General features: G+C 45.0%; 1 protein-coding gene across 1 annotated transcript; it reads right to left on the reverse strand.

The window, feature by feature from the left end:
- Positions 1-545: 545 nt before the first annotated feature.
- Positions 546-5,492, reverse strand: LOC113836095 (cytochrome c oxidase assembly protein COX20, mitochondrial). The gene is made up of 4 exons (XM_027418866.2): positions 5,406-5,492; positions 2,723-2,837; positions 2,573-2,636; positions 546-2,020 (listed from the first exon to the last, which is right to left on the reverse strand). The coding sequence occupies exons 1-4, from the start codon at positions 5,442-5,444 to the stop codon at positions 1,885-1,887; spliced, it is 354 nt and encodes a 117-aa protein (XP_027274667.1). The 5' UTR covers positions 5,445-5,492; the 3' UTR covers positions 546-1,884.
- Between the last annotated feature and the right edge of the window lie 10,119 nt (positions 5,493-15,611).

Consider the following 15,611-nt stretch of genomic DNA (forward strand, 5'->3'; position numbering starts at 1 on the left):
GCTGTAATACAACGGTGGAGAAACACTTCTTTGCAGCCACATTTCATGTGTTTAGCCAGGACTTGGGGAGACTGAGACAGAATTATCTGTCTCTTTTTTTTATGACTGTACCACACTGAAAATTATTTTCTTGTTGCAAATTAGACTTAAGATGTATAAAAATACCAGTATTTGGGTGGTAGTAGTGGATACTGGCTATTGATCTGACAACTTAATAGGCCATTAAGGTGCTTCAAAATTATAGAGGACCGTTGAAGTCAGAATTATAGAAACTGTTTAATTTTCCTATTTACTAAGGTCTGCGTACCCAAAGAATAGTGCATATTTAACATGACTTTTAAAGGGGTGCTTTGACACCTGTCAGATTTTTATCTAGGAATAGAAGGATTCAAACCCTATTTGATCCTTAGCTCTTTGCTGAAAAGTGCATAAACAGGAATCCTGAATTTATTATATAGACCTCCGCATTATATAATCGAAGCAAAGGGAAACCATCGATGGAGTTAGAGGTACGTAGACTAAAAAGATGCTTGCAAATCAAATACTGGTTTTAGCATAGTTGAGATTTATTGTTTCCAAATTCAGTCACTAAGTCACAAGTCCAGAAAAAAAGCTGTTCTATTAAATCTCCCGAGGTCCTTTTACTAAGATGGAAAAGCAAGGAATCAGAGGGAGGGGTTGAGGGAGGGGGCAAAGGAATACAGCCTAGGATTGGTAGATAAATTACGAAAAAAACTTCAAAACTACTAACACTATAATTCTATTTTAATCAGCTATTTAGCTGGTACCTACTGCTATATCACCTAGTATGAAATTTCGGGATTATCGGAACAATGAAGGAAGCAGTATGCACAGAGGGCATTGAAGGTAGGTTGAGTTTAAAATTGGCAATGTAAAAGTTAGGGCTGGGATGGACATGGTGTCTTGGACCTTACCTAGTAAATACATAGCAATAGAACTCAATTATGCCTGACCTTTTGGGAAACCTAGGTGTGGTGTGGTACATAGGCTGAAAGGAGACTTGTAAGGAAAACAAAGTTAGTAAAGGTTTCTGGCAATCATGGACATTCTGGTGTCCGTGAGGCACAGCTGTCATTGTTTGGGTGGGATAACAACAGTAGGTTGAAGTAAGGTGCCATAGTGATTCATACCTGTAATACAAGGATGCTTGCAGTAAGATTGTAAAAGTAAAATACAAGATTTTAGAAACATTAGTGCTCATTGAAGTATGTATAATGGCTTGTTCCAGGCAAGTCAAGGAAACTAAATGCTTTGTGGCTCTTTTTATCCAGTTGTGCTCCTGTGAAACTGAACTTTGTAAGTAGCAGAAGATACTGGAATGTTACCAACCAAGAGGTTTCTCTTCACGGTAAGATATAATTGCGGTATGATAAAACTGGAGCTCTTAGTAAATTAAACCTGAAAGCATAAGAACACTGTCCACATCTTGTTAGAATACTAGATTGACCATTTAACCATTGACATACCATAAACTAATATCAGTGTCTAAGTTCTGAGGTGGCTACCAGCTGAAAACTTAGTTCATGTGTATAAACCATAATTGACTGGTAGTTACACAAGTCTGCACCCTGGCCTTCATGGTGATCAAAAGAAAAACAGTCTTCATATTGAAGGATAGATGTTCAGGTGAAATTTCTCCTACAGTCTGGCACGTTTCATTGTATTCAATAGATAAGGTTCATTTTTTTTTTCTTCTGGCATGACTGGTACAGTGTACAAGCATATACTCTGGCTTCCAAGACCAGAAAATGTTTTCATGCAAGTGACAATACAACTCACACTTCAGAGCTTTTTTTATTGTACACAGTATACATTTGTGGTTGATACGAAGGAGTAGTTCTGAGTTTCTATGTTCAAGGTTGCTCAGCTGCTGTTACTGCTCGCAGTTTTTCTTTCAGGATCAAGGTGGGTGCTTTCATATAAAATCTTATTTTTAATTCCTTCTCTGGCAATTCTTTCCTGGATTCTTTGCTTAGCAAAATTATACCTACAGTGGAACCTTGTAAGAAAAGAATATGAATAAATTTCTAGTTTCTATATGACTACCCTAAGGGATTTTTAATTTTATACAAATTGCTAAAATTTGTATGACCCCTGTCAAGATACAAAAGCTTTAAAAGTTTTTCATGTCACCTTAGATTATCTGTTGTGGAACATGAACATTGTTGGACTCTGTAGGTTGAGCTCACTTTATTCAGATCAAGTGCATACTTTAATGGAACTCTGCCATTCATCTGCTCGGGCATTCAATGACTGATAGTGGGTGTTTACCAGAATTGACATTGTCATAGGGCACATTTTGATGTAAAGAATTTTCTTACCCGAGACTAACGGCTCATGGCTTTAATCCCAGCAGCACTCAGGATAGTAAGGGCTAGCCAGGACCACAGGAAATCATCCCACCCCAACCCCGATTTCTGAAGGCGTCGGTGGTGGTGTTGCACACCTTTAATCCTAGCAGATTTAATCCTAGGGTGGAGTACAGATCTGAGTCTAAGACCACCCTGGTTCCAGGAGAGCCTGGGCACAGTAAACCTCGAAATAAACATACCAGCATCCTAAAGTCACCAGCATAAATCCTCCCACTCCAACGTCACATGATCTCCTAATTCTACCTGTCAAAAACAAGCATGGTCAGTGTGATCATGTCCTATGTAGAAAGTGTCTCACCACAGAAATAATGCTCAGGAGAAATACTCACTGGTCACCAAGAAATGTCCAAGTCCAGCCACAACAGATCCTAATGAGCCATATAGTATAGATTCTCGTGCACAGGGAATGTTCTCAACATCTAAAATTCCTAGGAGCTTAAAAGACTAGGAAAAAAAATGAAAAAGGATGCAGATTGAACGAGGAAAAAGTTTAAATGTACTCTTAATTTATCATTTTGGGAATTGGAATAATTCCTGAGGCTGCACTTGCATATTTGACCTCTAGTATAAGGTAACTAAATAGTTTTATATCTGTCGCACACACTGGCTATGGGATGGGATGGAAAGACTTTCGTTTTAACATCCTGTTAATATATGTCTTAGCCAGGCAGCTGGTAGGTGGTTCGTGACTGTAATACCTACAAGAAGGTTGCTGTGAATTGAAAATTGGTCTGCGCTCCAAGATTTAAAATTCTCATAAGCGAAATTGTAACTTGTTAATGTAGCATGTGTGAAAGAAGCTACGCTGTCTGTATTGGATCCCAAAAACAGGTCTGGATAATTGAATGTCGGTCTTCAGTGCCATCCAATCAATGCAGCTAGAACACTGCATAAGAGATGGCGCCTGCAATGGGAGTAATGAGGGTGGGAAAAAGAAAGCTAAGTCAAGGCAGCTCAGACCTTTTAGAGCACAGATGTGGGTAGGGCTGGACCTTACTCGTGTCTTACTCCTTTGGCTCAAGGATCTGCTTGAAGATAAAATGTGACTTGGTTATCATTAAAGTAAAATTTTGCTTTCCCAGATGGCTTCTGTTGGCTTAGTGTTTTTTGTTTGTTTGTTTGTTTTTGCTTGTATCACACCCAACTTTTGGGCTACTTCATAAACAGGCTGCAAGCTTCACAGGCTGTCCTTCCACTCAGTTTGGGAATTGCTCTCACCATAAGCTAACTGGGAGACTGCACACCCTCCTTTGTTGTAGCATAAGAATGATGGGATAGTGGGACAGCTATAAACACTCTTGCATCCAGGACATGATGAATGGGCACAGGCTATCTATATAAATGGGATCTCAAGTCGGCCAAGATAAATGCACCTAAATGCACCAGATACATCCAGACCACTTCAATTGGATTCCCTCCTGTAATTGTGAAACACTGCAATTTACAGGTTACTGTTCTTAGCTTGGACAGCTCAGATAAAATGTACCATTAAAGTGCTCAATGCATTTAAAATATGCTCAAGCTGACTAAGCAGTTAAGAGCACTGGCTGTTGTAACTACAGGTTGTCCCTAACACCTGCATGGCAGTTGTATCACTACAACTTGGGGGGGGGGGCACCTTGGACTCCATGCAAGCAAAAACATGCAGATGGAACATTTTTAGAAAGGTTCACCCTTTGATGGGGAACATGTGAGTGTTGAAGGGTCGCACACCTGGCCTTTTCTGCCTTTCATGGCTGGTAGGCAAGTTCCCCACCAGTATTCCTAAGCCCCTTTTTGCATTTACCAGTCCAACCCCCTAAAGAAGTGCTGCTATTTGGATGGATGGGAGTCAGAACTATCTGATGACAGTCTCACCACTAGGGCTCTAGGAATTAGCTCTAGTTTTAGGCGTCGTGCTGAGCTATCTCACTAGCCCCAACCAGAACCAAAATACCAATTTCCTGCTCCCTTTTAATGGCAAGACTACTAACATTGCCTACATCTCTACAGCTAGTAACTCCAATTGTCTTGCACAGCAGGGTTGTCAATGCCAAGATTTAGAATTCATCTCAGCAATGGGATACATTTGTTTGGAACAATTTGCAGTAATGTCATCTTGTTCCACTGGCCAGGATCTGCCCTTTTATCTGAATTTAATGTTTCTACCTTGCAGCTCAAGACTTACAGTTGAATGTTATTTATACCCCTCCCTGTTGTGCTTATTCAGTCATTTTGTAAGCTGATGAGGTATTTTCAAAATATCTTTGTCAAATCCACGTGAAGTTTTTTCAGCAAGTCTAGATGAGATAGGTCAACACTTGACCTTTGTTGTAATACCAGCTTATCTGATCAGTACGTTATAGCTGTTTAATTCGTAAAAATGTATCAGGTGACATCTTTAGACGTTTCACCATGGCTTTTCGATTTTACTTAGACTACAGTCGTAAGCATTGCTACCAAGGCACGTACATGCTCGAGTACGAGTTTTGTATCACATTTTCCTTTTGCCTGTAGCCATTCTATGAAGTCTAGCTGTTCACTGTCTAACAGGGCAGTTTCCTTAGGTCTGACTTCTAAATGAAATTCCACAGCCTAATTACCAGAGTAGGATGTAAAGTGCAAAGGCTGTCCGTTTGATAATAGAGCCCAATCCATGCAGCACTCAAAAGGATTAGCGAATCTACCTTACCTGTGTGTGCGTGCGCGCGTGCTCGTGTGTTATGCAAGCAGAGACTGCCGCATTAGCCCAGGCTGGCCTAGAACTCGGCTGCCCCTGCCTCAGCCTTAATGCTGAGATTACTGGCACGTGTCACCTCGCCCAGCGCTCCGGATAGATTTCATGACCCCTCCTACTAGCCCTTAGCTACCAAAGTACAGCGCAGTATTCATTCCGATCCCGCGGGTCTGCTCTCGGCCAGTTTGAATCAACTGCGAGCACTAGACGGCTGCAATCGCCGGTGGTCATGGGGACCGGACAGGAAAGCCCCGCGCCCTGCGCGCCCTCCCCGCGGGCCCCACGGCGCGCTTTACCTTCTTTTCCGGCTCGTGCGGCTCCCGCGCGGCCGCCATGGCTGCCACTCATCGCCCCGCCCGCCCCGCCCCGCCCCGCCCCGGCGCGACGGAAGCAGCAGGGCTCCGCCCACCCTCCCGCGCGGCGGCCATCTTAGGGAGCGCCCCGTGGCCGCGCCGAAGCCCGCCGCGGCCCGTCCTTTGTTCCGCGGGGCGGGTCACAGCTCCTCCAGCCCCGTAGCTGGCCGTCAGGGACGGGACGACAGAGAGGAGGCGACCGAGAGAGGCGCCCTCGGCCCCCGTCCCCCAGGCGCCGTGGCTCGAGACGCCGAGCGCCGAGAAAGCTCGCCCCCGCGGCCCCTCCTCCGCCTTAACCGCCATTTCCAACCGTCGTGCGCGTCGCCGTGCGGGCGCCGGGCGCGCGCCGAGGCGGGGCCGGGGGGGGCGCGCGTCCGTCGGCGCCGCTTTGTCCTCCGAGAGGGCGGGAGTCCGGGCTTGACGGCCCGCGCACTGCCGGAAGTCGCCTAGCCCTGTTTCCGTAGGCCTCGTCCCCTACGTGTCCTTTGTCCTGGCTCTGGTGACCTTGGCTGCCGCCCGCCCGCCCGCGTCCCCGGCCTCAGCCCCTGGCGGCGGCCTCTCCCTCCCTCCCTTCCTCCGTCCCTCCCCTGCGCCTGCCGAGGTAGACGTTTCAGATAGCGGCGCCGCCGCGGGAGACAGGACAAGATGGAGCGGCCGCCGCTAGCCCGGGGACGCGCGTCAGGCCGCGCCGGCTGCGGGAGGAGGAGGAGGAGGAGGAGGAGGCCGGCCGGGCGGGGATGCGACGGCGGCGACTCGGGCCTCGGGTTCCCGCCTCGGATCCGGCCCAAGCCCCTTTGTTCGCCGCTTGCGTCCCTCACGGTGAGGGAGGCCGGCCGCCCTGGTCCTGTTGTCCCTCTCAGGCTCACTGCGGCCTCCAGGGTGCACACGCTGCTCGTGGTTCTGTGTCCGTCCGCGGTAGACTCTGTGTTTTTAATTTCTGTTCTCATACTGACGGTTAATAAAGTGTCAAAGCCCCACTATCACTAGGGAATAGAAAAGGACAGTCTGGGATGCTCTGCTGACATTCTTGACCAGCCAGGCTTTGAATTCCTGTCTGGAAGGCAATATGTAAGGTAGTAATATTCCATAAAGGAGAGAGGAATTCCTTTGAGTTCCTAATTGCGGTATAAAGGACTTAACTGGAAAAGTACCGAGGAAATAACGTCGCCATTTATTTGTCACTGAGAAGTTGCTAGGGTAGACTGAGTTGGACTCCATTTCACGTGGTTTAAAAAAATGTTTTTTGTTAACAATTGATAGTGAAAAGTTAAAACGCTCAAGTGTCAGCCCTTACTGAAAGTGTGGATGAAAAAAAAAAAAAAAAAAACAATTTCACCTCAAAGGGAATAGTTTATTCTGGAGCCAAGTATGAGTGTCCATGACCCAAGAACATGGATTCAAACTACATTCACCATAACGGTTTTCTGACGTTTATATGGTAACAAAAGTGCTAAGACATTTTTCAGATGCATTGATAGGTATCTACTATAGGCTTTCACTTGTATACGATGACGTTCGTCTTTGGGATTGGTGGAAGCTCGTGTTCTGCCTGTACATTCTGGAAGGATGGTCACAAGGATAGATGTTAGGCTAAACATAGGAGCGGGGCATGAATGGCTATTAAGGAGGCTAAGGATAGCCTAAGATAATTTGGCTCCAGGCTGCAACATTCCAGTCTCTATTATCATAGTTGAATCAATCGGCCTTGTAGAATTTTTAACTCGGGAGGGAGGTGAATGTGGGTTTGTGGCTTCTTTCCCTTGGGAACTACCGGAAAAGAATAGTTGTGTTTTTCCAAATTGTTTTCCTTTTTCTTAATTATTGCATGAATACATAAATTTTTCAGTCCTTTAAAATAACATTCGATGCAGGTGTGTTGCCTCTCACCTGTAATTCCATCACTCATGTTGAGAGAGTAGTGATTTCTGATTGTGATTCAAGACCAGCTACAGAGCCAGACTGTCTTCAGAAACAAATTGATAAATAACTCACTGGAGGCTTTGAGAGTATAGCTCAAGCCGGATGGTGGTGTTGCACACCTTTAGTCCCAGCACTCCGGAGGCAGAGGCAGACGGATCTCTGTGAGTTCAAGACCAGGCTGGTCTACAAGAGCTAGTTGCAGGACAGGCTCCCAAGCCACAGAGAAACCCTGTCTCAAAAAAACAAATAGAAAAAAAGTATAGCTCAGTGGGAGAGTATTTGCCAGCATACCGGTATCAAGGAAGGCCTTGTTTTGAGTTTGGTACCCAGGACTTTTTTTTTTATTTTGACTTTTCCAGACAGGGTGTCTCTGTGTAGCCCTGGCTGTTCTGGAACTCACTTTGTAGAACAGGCTGGCCCTGAACTCACAGAGATCCACCTGCCTCTGCCTCCTAAGTGCTGGGATTAAAGGTGTCACCACTACTACCAGGCCTAAACCCAGGACTGTTAATATACACACACAAATTTTAAAACCCACCATAACCTGCCACAATGCATGGGGTAAAAAGTATGGCCTCCTGTAGGGCACACCTGTAGCCAGCCCCTAAGTAGGCGTGGCTACAGCTTCCCCTACAGCCTCCAGTCTGTTTTACACATCTTCATTTACATCTCTGTATGATCATAGTGGGCCGGTCCTGTCAGCTGTACTCTATTTCTACCTTTGGTCATTCTTGAATTTTTTTTGTTTTGTTTTGTTTTTTGTTTTTCGAGACAGGGTTTCTCTGTGTAGCTTTGGAGCCTATCCTGGCACTCGCTCTGGAGACCAGGCTGGCCTCGAACTCACAGAGATCTGCCTGCCTCTTCCTCCCTAGTGCTAGGATTAAAGGCATGCCCTACCAACGCCCGGCCTCATTCTTGAAATTTTGCAATAAATGCAATTGTGCCTTATGCAGAAAGCAACTGTTTACAGAAGCAGAGAGATAACAGCTAAATCATTAGCTCAGGGTCAAGTTGTTCAGGAATTTGGGGCAGGTCCAGAGACCAGTTTACTCAAAGATAGTTTTAGCACTTAAAAGTGTTTTTAGGAATTTTTTGATGAGATGGCATAATTATAGTTCAGTAGCCTACTACACTTCTGCCATGTGGGTAGTAGGGACCAAACTCAGGTCTTCAATGGAGACAACAAGCTGCTTCGCTGTCTTGCCAATCCCTACCTGCTCCTTCATAAGAATCAACTCGGCATAGCTTTTGTGCACTTACATAAAATTGGCTGCAGCTCAGTGGTAGAACGTGTGGATAACAGGAGTGAATCTTAGGTTCCATCTTCAGGGTCACAAACTCAATGTCAGCAACTCAGAGATCTGACTGCCTTTGCCTCACAGATGCTGGGATTAAAGGTGTGCTCCCCCACTGCCGGGCCTTTTTTTCTTGATCATAGAATGCTTGAACCTTGTGATCGTGCTCATTATATATTTTCCCTGTTGATATTGAATGCAGTAGTTTATCAACCTTATTCTTTGCCCTGACACACTTTCTGCTTGGTTGAGTATGGATGTTGCTTTCCACCATGTTTACTGTCTGTTTAGATCAACTGCCTGCTTACTGTTGTTTTGGATCCAGGTTTTCACTACATAGTTTCTTGGAGATCAAGGATTTAAAGGTGTGTGCCACCACGGATAGCTGTTTCCATCCTGGTATTCCCAGTACCTTTGCTGAAGAGGCTGTCTTACCTCCAATGTAAAAATAAGGTGACTCAGCAGTTAAAAGCACTTGTTCTCAGGATCTGACACCCTCCTCTGGCCTCCACTAACACATAAATAAAAATAAAGGTCAGATGACTTTTAAATAAAATAAAAATAAAAAATCAGAGGACTGTAGCTGTGTAGGTTTATTTCTGGATCTTCTGTGTATGTCTGTTCTGTGTTATATGTCTGTGTAGCTTAGATAATACCAACACTCAGGAGGTGGAGGCAGGAGCATAACTGAGATTGAGGCAAGTCTGGGGTACAGAATGAGGTAGGTGTAGGCCAACCTGGGCTGTACAGGGAGTCTGTCTTCAAAAGAAGAAAAGATAATGAAAATAAAAGGTTTTAATGTAGATTTAAGTGCAGAAGTTTGAGGGGCATGGTTGTTAGGTAAAGGGTAGTTACACATACCCAAGAGAAGTAGGTTTGAGCAGAGACAGGGCATGGGGACATAACATTTAACAACTTTAACAACAATAGCTGTGTGTGATTCTGGTGACTTTTGAAGTTATATTGTCCATACCACTTACCAGATTTAGCAAAAATATTTTAGTATACCTATATTCATCTCAGAATTTTTTCTTTAATAAATGAGACCATAAAGTTGTTTATGAAGTGCATTGTACAGATTTATAGGCTGGCAAGATCAAAACATGTCAAAGAAAGTCAAAGGAATCCTACTGTGCCCAGGGTCACAAGGAGGCCAAAGCACATACTTTGCTGGAAACAAACTGATCTTGCTTGTGAGATTCTCAGAAAAGCACTCACAGATAAAAGGAGCATGTGGTCATACTCTACACCTTAAGCATTGATCATTATTTTTTTAATTATTCCTATTTTATGAACATTGGCATTTTGCCTGCATGTATGTCTGTGTGAGGGTGTCAGATCTTGGAGTTACAGACAGCTGTTAGCTGCCATGTGGGTGCTGGGAATTGAACCAAGGTCCTCTGAAAGGACAGTTAGTGCTCTTAACCACTGAGCCATCTCTCCAGCCCTCATTATTCTTATTAGAAATATCTTTCAGAAAGGAATGCTGAGAAAATGTCTATGTAGTCATCTTCATAGCAACGTTTGTTAGCTATATAGAAATTCTTGGCTCTCTGCAGGCACAACTTAAAACTAGTTTCTGGGATAAGGGGCTGTTTTCCCTTCCCATACCCCTTATAATGCCATAGTGGGCTCAGATGTGGTTCCCTGAGATAGCCTGGTGAGCCAGTGTCTGAATAGACTAAGTATAGTTCCTTGGTAGCTGTTCTTAACTGTTGGGCCTATAGAGCACTAGCTGTGAGGGACAATGAAAGCAGTGTTTCTTTAAGATCTGAACACAAGCCAGGCATGGAGGTTTATGTCTGCAATCCCAGCACCTAGGAACCTGCAGGAAGGGCACCATGCATTTGAGACCAGCCTGGACTACATAGCAAGATCCTGTCACAAACAGAAGTCAGGATATTAATAATAGGTATTTTACTTGCAAATCATTAAAATAATGTCCTAATCCAAGACCTGTGCAAAATTACAATAATATAGTCTGTTAGAGTGAAATAAAATTATTCTAAAATTAGAAACGGGCCTGGAGGGATAGCACAGCAGTTAAAAGCACTGACCACTCTTCCTGAGGTCCTGAGTTCAATTCTCAGCAACCACATGATGGCTCACAACCACCTGTAATGAGATCTGGTGCCCTCTTCTGGCCTGCAGGGATACATGCAGACAGAACACTGTACATAATAAATAAAATTAAATTAAAAAAACAAAAAAACCCACAAAAACGAACTCTCTGTGTGTGTGTGTGTGTGTGTGTGTGTGTGTGTGTGTGTGTGTGTGGTGGGGGGTGACGGGGGTAGAGAGCAGGATGTAACTCGGGTTACTGGACTGGATTCCAGAACCAAAATAAGCAGATCAATAAAGTAAATAAGTAAGCAGATCAATAAAGTAAAATTAGAAATGTAATTCTAAAAGAAAGATTAGCCTCCATTTTCCACTAGCTGAAATGAATGGTATTTTAGTGTGAATTAATTCTGGATACTTTTATTTCAGAAAATCCATGTAAGCTCTATCTAGCTTCAGCCATCAACCTTGGGCCTATTTTATTTTGTCTATCTCCATCTGTCTTTAATTTTTTTCTTTCTCTCATGCATATGTGAAAAACATATGTGTGGTTTAGGGTGTCTGTGACCACCATGGCTAGCAGAGTGTTGATCTGAGGGAAGCAAAAAGGCAGTTTGGCTCAACAACACTTAAGTAGCCAGTGTTGGTTCAAACTTGGGGAATCTGACCCTGAGTATTTTAGGTATACTAAAACACAGCACAGTTTGGTGAAAAGTTTGCTATTGACAATTAACCCAATCCTGTGCTCACACACAATAAAGCCCATAGTAAGCTAAGTAAAAATTGGATGTGAGTACATTGGGACTCCTGGTAAAGAGAAGCTTACAGTAAGAGTTTGGGGAGGCTAGCAGTGGTGGCGCAGGCCCTTCAAATCCCAGCCCTCCAGGGGCAGAGGTGGGGCCAGCCTGGTTCACAGGGTGAATTCCAGGCCAGTTAGGGCTGTTACACAGGGAAACCCTGTCTCAAAAAAAAAAAAAAAAAAGAAAGAAAGAAAAGCAAACAACCTCCCCCCCAAAAAGCCAAACAAACAAACAAACAAACAAAAACCCAATAAAGGTCTGGGTAAGGATCCAGTGTGGTCTCTGCTACCCAGATAGCACAGAGGTCACCAGGCCATTAAAGACACCCTCTCTCAGCCTCTGGGCAGGTAACAGGTTATGCATCCCTTTCCTTGAAGGAACAACCCTGTGTGTTGTTCAGATTTCCCTAGGGCGTATCTGTGAGCTGAAGACCTCAGTGCGTCCTTCTTGTCCACACGGAGGCCTGAGGTTTGCATGGGGGTCTTCACTGATGGCTCTCCACCTTTCTCAGCAGGTGTAGCAATTTTCTCTGAATCGAGACATTCCATCCTAGAACCTGCCCCAAGACTTGGGAAATAACCGACTCACAAGTGTCTGGAAGTCCCCTAAGCTAACCTGATTGACAAGGCTCCTCCCTTCCTGAGGTCACGTGAGCAGAGGAGGCCTCCACCTGTCAATCTGCCTGTACATCATGCAGAAATCCGGGTTCCATGTCATGAGTTGTCCCCATGTTGGGGTGGGCTTCCGACGATGCGGCCACCCGTTCCTGTAACACCTCCAGGAAACTCATTGTTTCACCAAACTGGACTTGGTGGTGTCATCACTTTGTCTGCCATCAGTTCCCTATCTGGGGTGAATGGGCATTGTTCACGTCTCTCTGGGAATGGTGTCACAACACAGGTTCTCTCGACTGAATCTACAGCTTGCTGATAGGGCTGGCTAATTTGTCCAGCCAGCTTGCTCTGCGGATCCCATCCCTACCTTCTGAGTGCTGGGATCACAGGTGGATCAGCCACATGTCCACCTTTCATTTATGTGGGTTTATGTGTTCTGGGTACACGAATGCCCGTCCTTATGGCTGTGTAAGAAATCATCTGCCCAGTTCCCCATTTAATTTTTACTAAAATATTTTTATTTTATTTTATTTTTCTTTGTTCTTGTGACTGAGACAGGGTCTCGTTGATAGCTTAGGCTGACTTGGAACTCATATAGCCCAGACTGACCTCAGACTCGCAGCTATCTCCTGCCTCAGCCTTCTAAATGATAGGGTTATAGATGTGGGCCACCGTGCTCAGTTCTTGCTAGACAGTGGAAGCATTCCAAATAAATAAATAAATAGCTTCAACCGATTATTCCAACAAATAAATTGCCAATACTATCAGCTGGACCAGTTTGCATTTGCACTTAGCTGATCTCTGAATCAAATAAATGGCCAGTGGCAAATGGCAAGGGGGAGGGTGACAAAAATATCCTGAAAGAGTGAAACCAAAGGGGCCATGATTTGAGCAAAGATTGGGGGTGGGGGAGCTGTAGCCTTTGAAGACCCATGGGGTCAGCCTGCCCCTCTCAGTACCTGTATTCCTAGCAGCTGTTGATAACTTCTGCTGAAACCGTGACTTGGTTTGTCCCACCTCCATTCCTCCCAGATTTCTTAACTGGTATCTGTAGTGGAGAACTGGGGTTACGACAAAAGCAGCAACTTCTAAGAAGCAGTGCCCTCGAGTGGGGTGAGGGGAGCAGGGTTGTCTCAGCATGAAGGTCTGAGCATGCTGTGCAAGAGCGGTTCCCCGGCTCCTTCGTTTTCCTTTTCTTAAAAATTGCTTGTATTTATTTATGCCCTAACCTTTTACCTTTCCAGTCTCCATTTATTCAATCCTGAGGTTTTGTTATGAAGGCTTATGAAGTTTTGTTGTAATAACTTATTAAATCATCTGTAGCTCAGTTGGTAGAGTGTTTGCATAGCCTGCAAGAGGCCACGCCCCATCTCCAGCAGGACATGATGGTGCCCGCCCCAAATCCCAGCACTTGAGAGTGGAGACAAGGGATTCAGAAATCCAAGGTCAGCCTCCTCAGCTGCATAGTGAGTTCGAAGCCAGCCTGAACTACATGGCATGCTTTCTCAAAAAACAGATAACAATCTATTTCATTTTATGCAGAGGCTCAAACCCAGGGCTGATCACGTGCACTACAGCTACAACCACAGACCCTGAAGCTTAGGGGAGGAAAAAACTACAGAATTTTTGTTCCTTTTCTGTGTTTACATATTGGGTCCCTCTTTCCAGATAAGATTTGCCAGCATCTGCACCGACTGAAAGGTCAGACATAATTTTGCTCTTTTCTGGTTAGCAGGAGGAGGGATCCACAAGCGCTATGAGCACTTACAGTGTGAGCACACACGCAATGGGCAACAAATTGCGCACCCCAGTGGCTAATATTTTTATTACACATTGATTGGGAAAGAAATGCAAAGCCAGTTAGAAAAACTCCACTGAGTAGTGTGTTACCAAAAGATTTTACAGTTAAATATTTTTACATTGTGTGTGTGTACGAGAGAGAGACAGACAGAGAGAGAGCGAGTGAGAGAGAGAGAGAGAGAGAGAGAGAGAGAGAGAGAGAGAGAGAGAGCACACGAGGGTGCTAAGGTGGAGGTCAGAACAATTTGAGTTTTCTCCTTCCTCCTGGTGGATCCCAAGGATAGAACTCAGGTTGTCAGGCTCAGCAGCTGGTTTGTTTACTCACTTAGATATCCCACTGGCCCCAGACTCTGCAAATTTTTGTCAAGTATGTTTTTTTAAGTTTTCCTTTTGTTTTAAAACAAAACACAGGTGCAGATAATTGCACAAAACCAAATGGATAGCTTAATGAATCCTCCTGAGAAAAACACCCTTATAATTACCACCTGGGCCAAGAAATGCAATTTGCTAGCCTCTGTCTAGGAGGATATGTGCCCCATCCAACCACAGGTAGGCAGCTTTGCCATTAATGGATGTTCTCCAAACTCCTGAACCAATGGACACCATGTACTGCAAGCTCCTTCCAGAGACTCAGGACTAGATGCCACCAGCGGCTTTGTGACAGTAGGACTCTAGCAAGACTTCTGAACTGCTGTCAGGCACAGGGGCTGGGGGTTTGGGTATGGAGGAGGAGGAGGTCAGTGAGAGCATCTCTTATGAACTGCTGCCAAAACTCAGCCAACTCCAGAAACAATGGCTGGGAATGACAGGTCCATGGCGAGAACTTTGACTATTGTGGGGACTCTGGGAAGAGCTGTTCCTTGGGGTATTTCTCCTGCCTGGTCCTCTCCAGGCTTCTGAGAGCCTGGGAGGTCTGGAGGGAATGATGCTGCCTGGAGTCTGATGAGTCTCTCTGGCAGACCTTGGACTTCACCCAGAGAAGACTGTTTGCCTTGGCTAAGCATTTCAGCTCTTTCCGAGCACAGAAGGAACTGGATTGTACATGCACCAACCCTTTACAGAGTGACAGTGCCATGCTGCTAACCCTGGATTCGCCTTGAAGGCCTCAATAAGCAGCTGCTTCAGACTGGATGGGCTGAACCTCACCCAGTGATGCTTCGGCTCTATTGCAGAGCACCTGCATGTGGCTGTTGCACGTGTCTTAGAGAACATCTCCTGGCTGGATCTCAGTGGCCAGTGAAAGCATAGCCAGAATTCAGATGCTTCAGCCTTACCTAGAAGATGCCCCAACTTTGTCAACCTCAACTTAAATGATAAGGTCATACTAAAGATTCTGACTATGGGGGGCTGGAGAGATGGCTCAGTGGTTAAGAGCACTGATTGTTCTTTCAGAGGTTCTGAGTTCAATTCCCGGCAACCACATGGTGGCTCACAACCACCTTGAATGAGATCTAGTTGCTCACAACCATCTTGAATGAGATCTAGCACCCTCTGCTGGCCTGCAGGCAGAAGACTGTATACATAATAAATAAAATCTTTTTAAAAAAGATTCTGACTATGTGGTGGTTTGCCCAAGACACCTATAAGCACAGTCCCTGGTCTGTGGCAATGTTTGGGGAAGTGGTACTGTCTTGCCGCATCATTTGTGGAAGATTTTTT

Source organism: Cricetulus griseus, chromosome 5 (genome assembly GCF_003668045.3).
Source record: "Cricetulus griseus strain 17A/GY chromosome 5, alternate assembly CriGri-PICRH-1.0, whole genome shotgun sequence".
Taxonomy (NCBI): Eukaryota; Metazoa; Chordata; class Mammalia; order Rodentia; family Cricetidae; genus Cricetulus; species Cricetulus griseus.

Excerpts from the sequence above, each read along its gene's own strand:
- LOC113836095 (XM_027418866.2), bottom strand. The coding sequence starts at position 5,444 with ATGGCGGCCGCGCGGGAGCCGCACGAGCCGGAAAAGAAG. Across the intron at positions 2,838-5,405 it reads CGCACGAGCCGGAAAAGAAG|TCTTTTAAGCTCCTAGGAAT; the intron begins GTAAAGCGCGCC and ends TTTTTTTCCTAG. Across the intron at positions 2,021-2,572 it reads CTGGTGACTTTAGGATGCTG|GTTCCACTGTAGGTATAATT; the intron begins GTATGTTTATTT and ends TTTTCTTACAAG.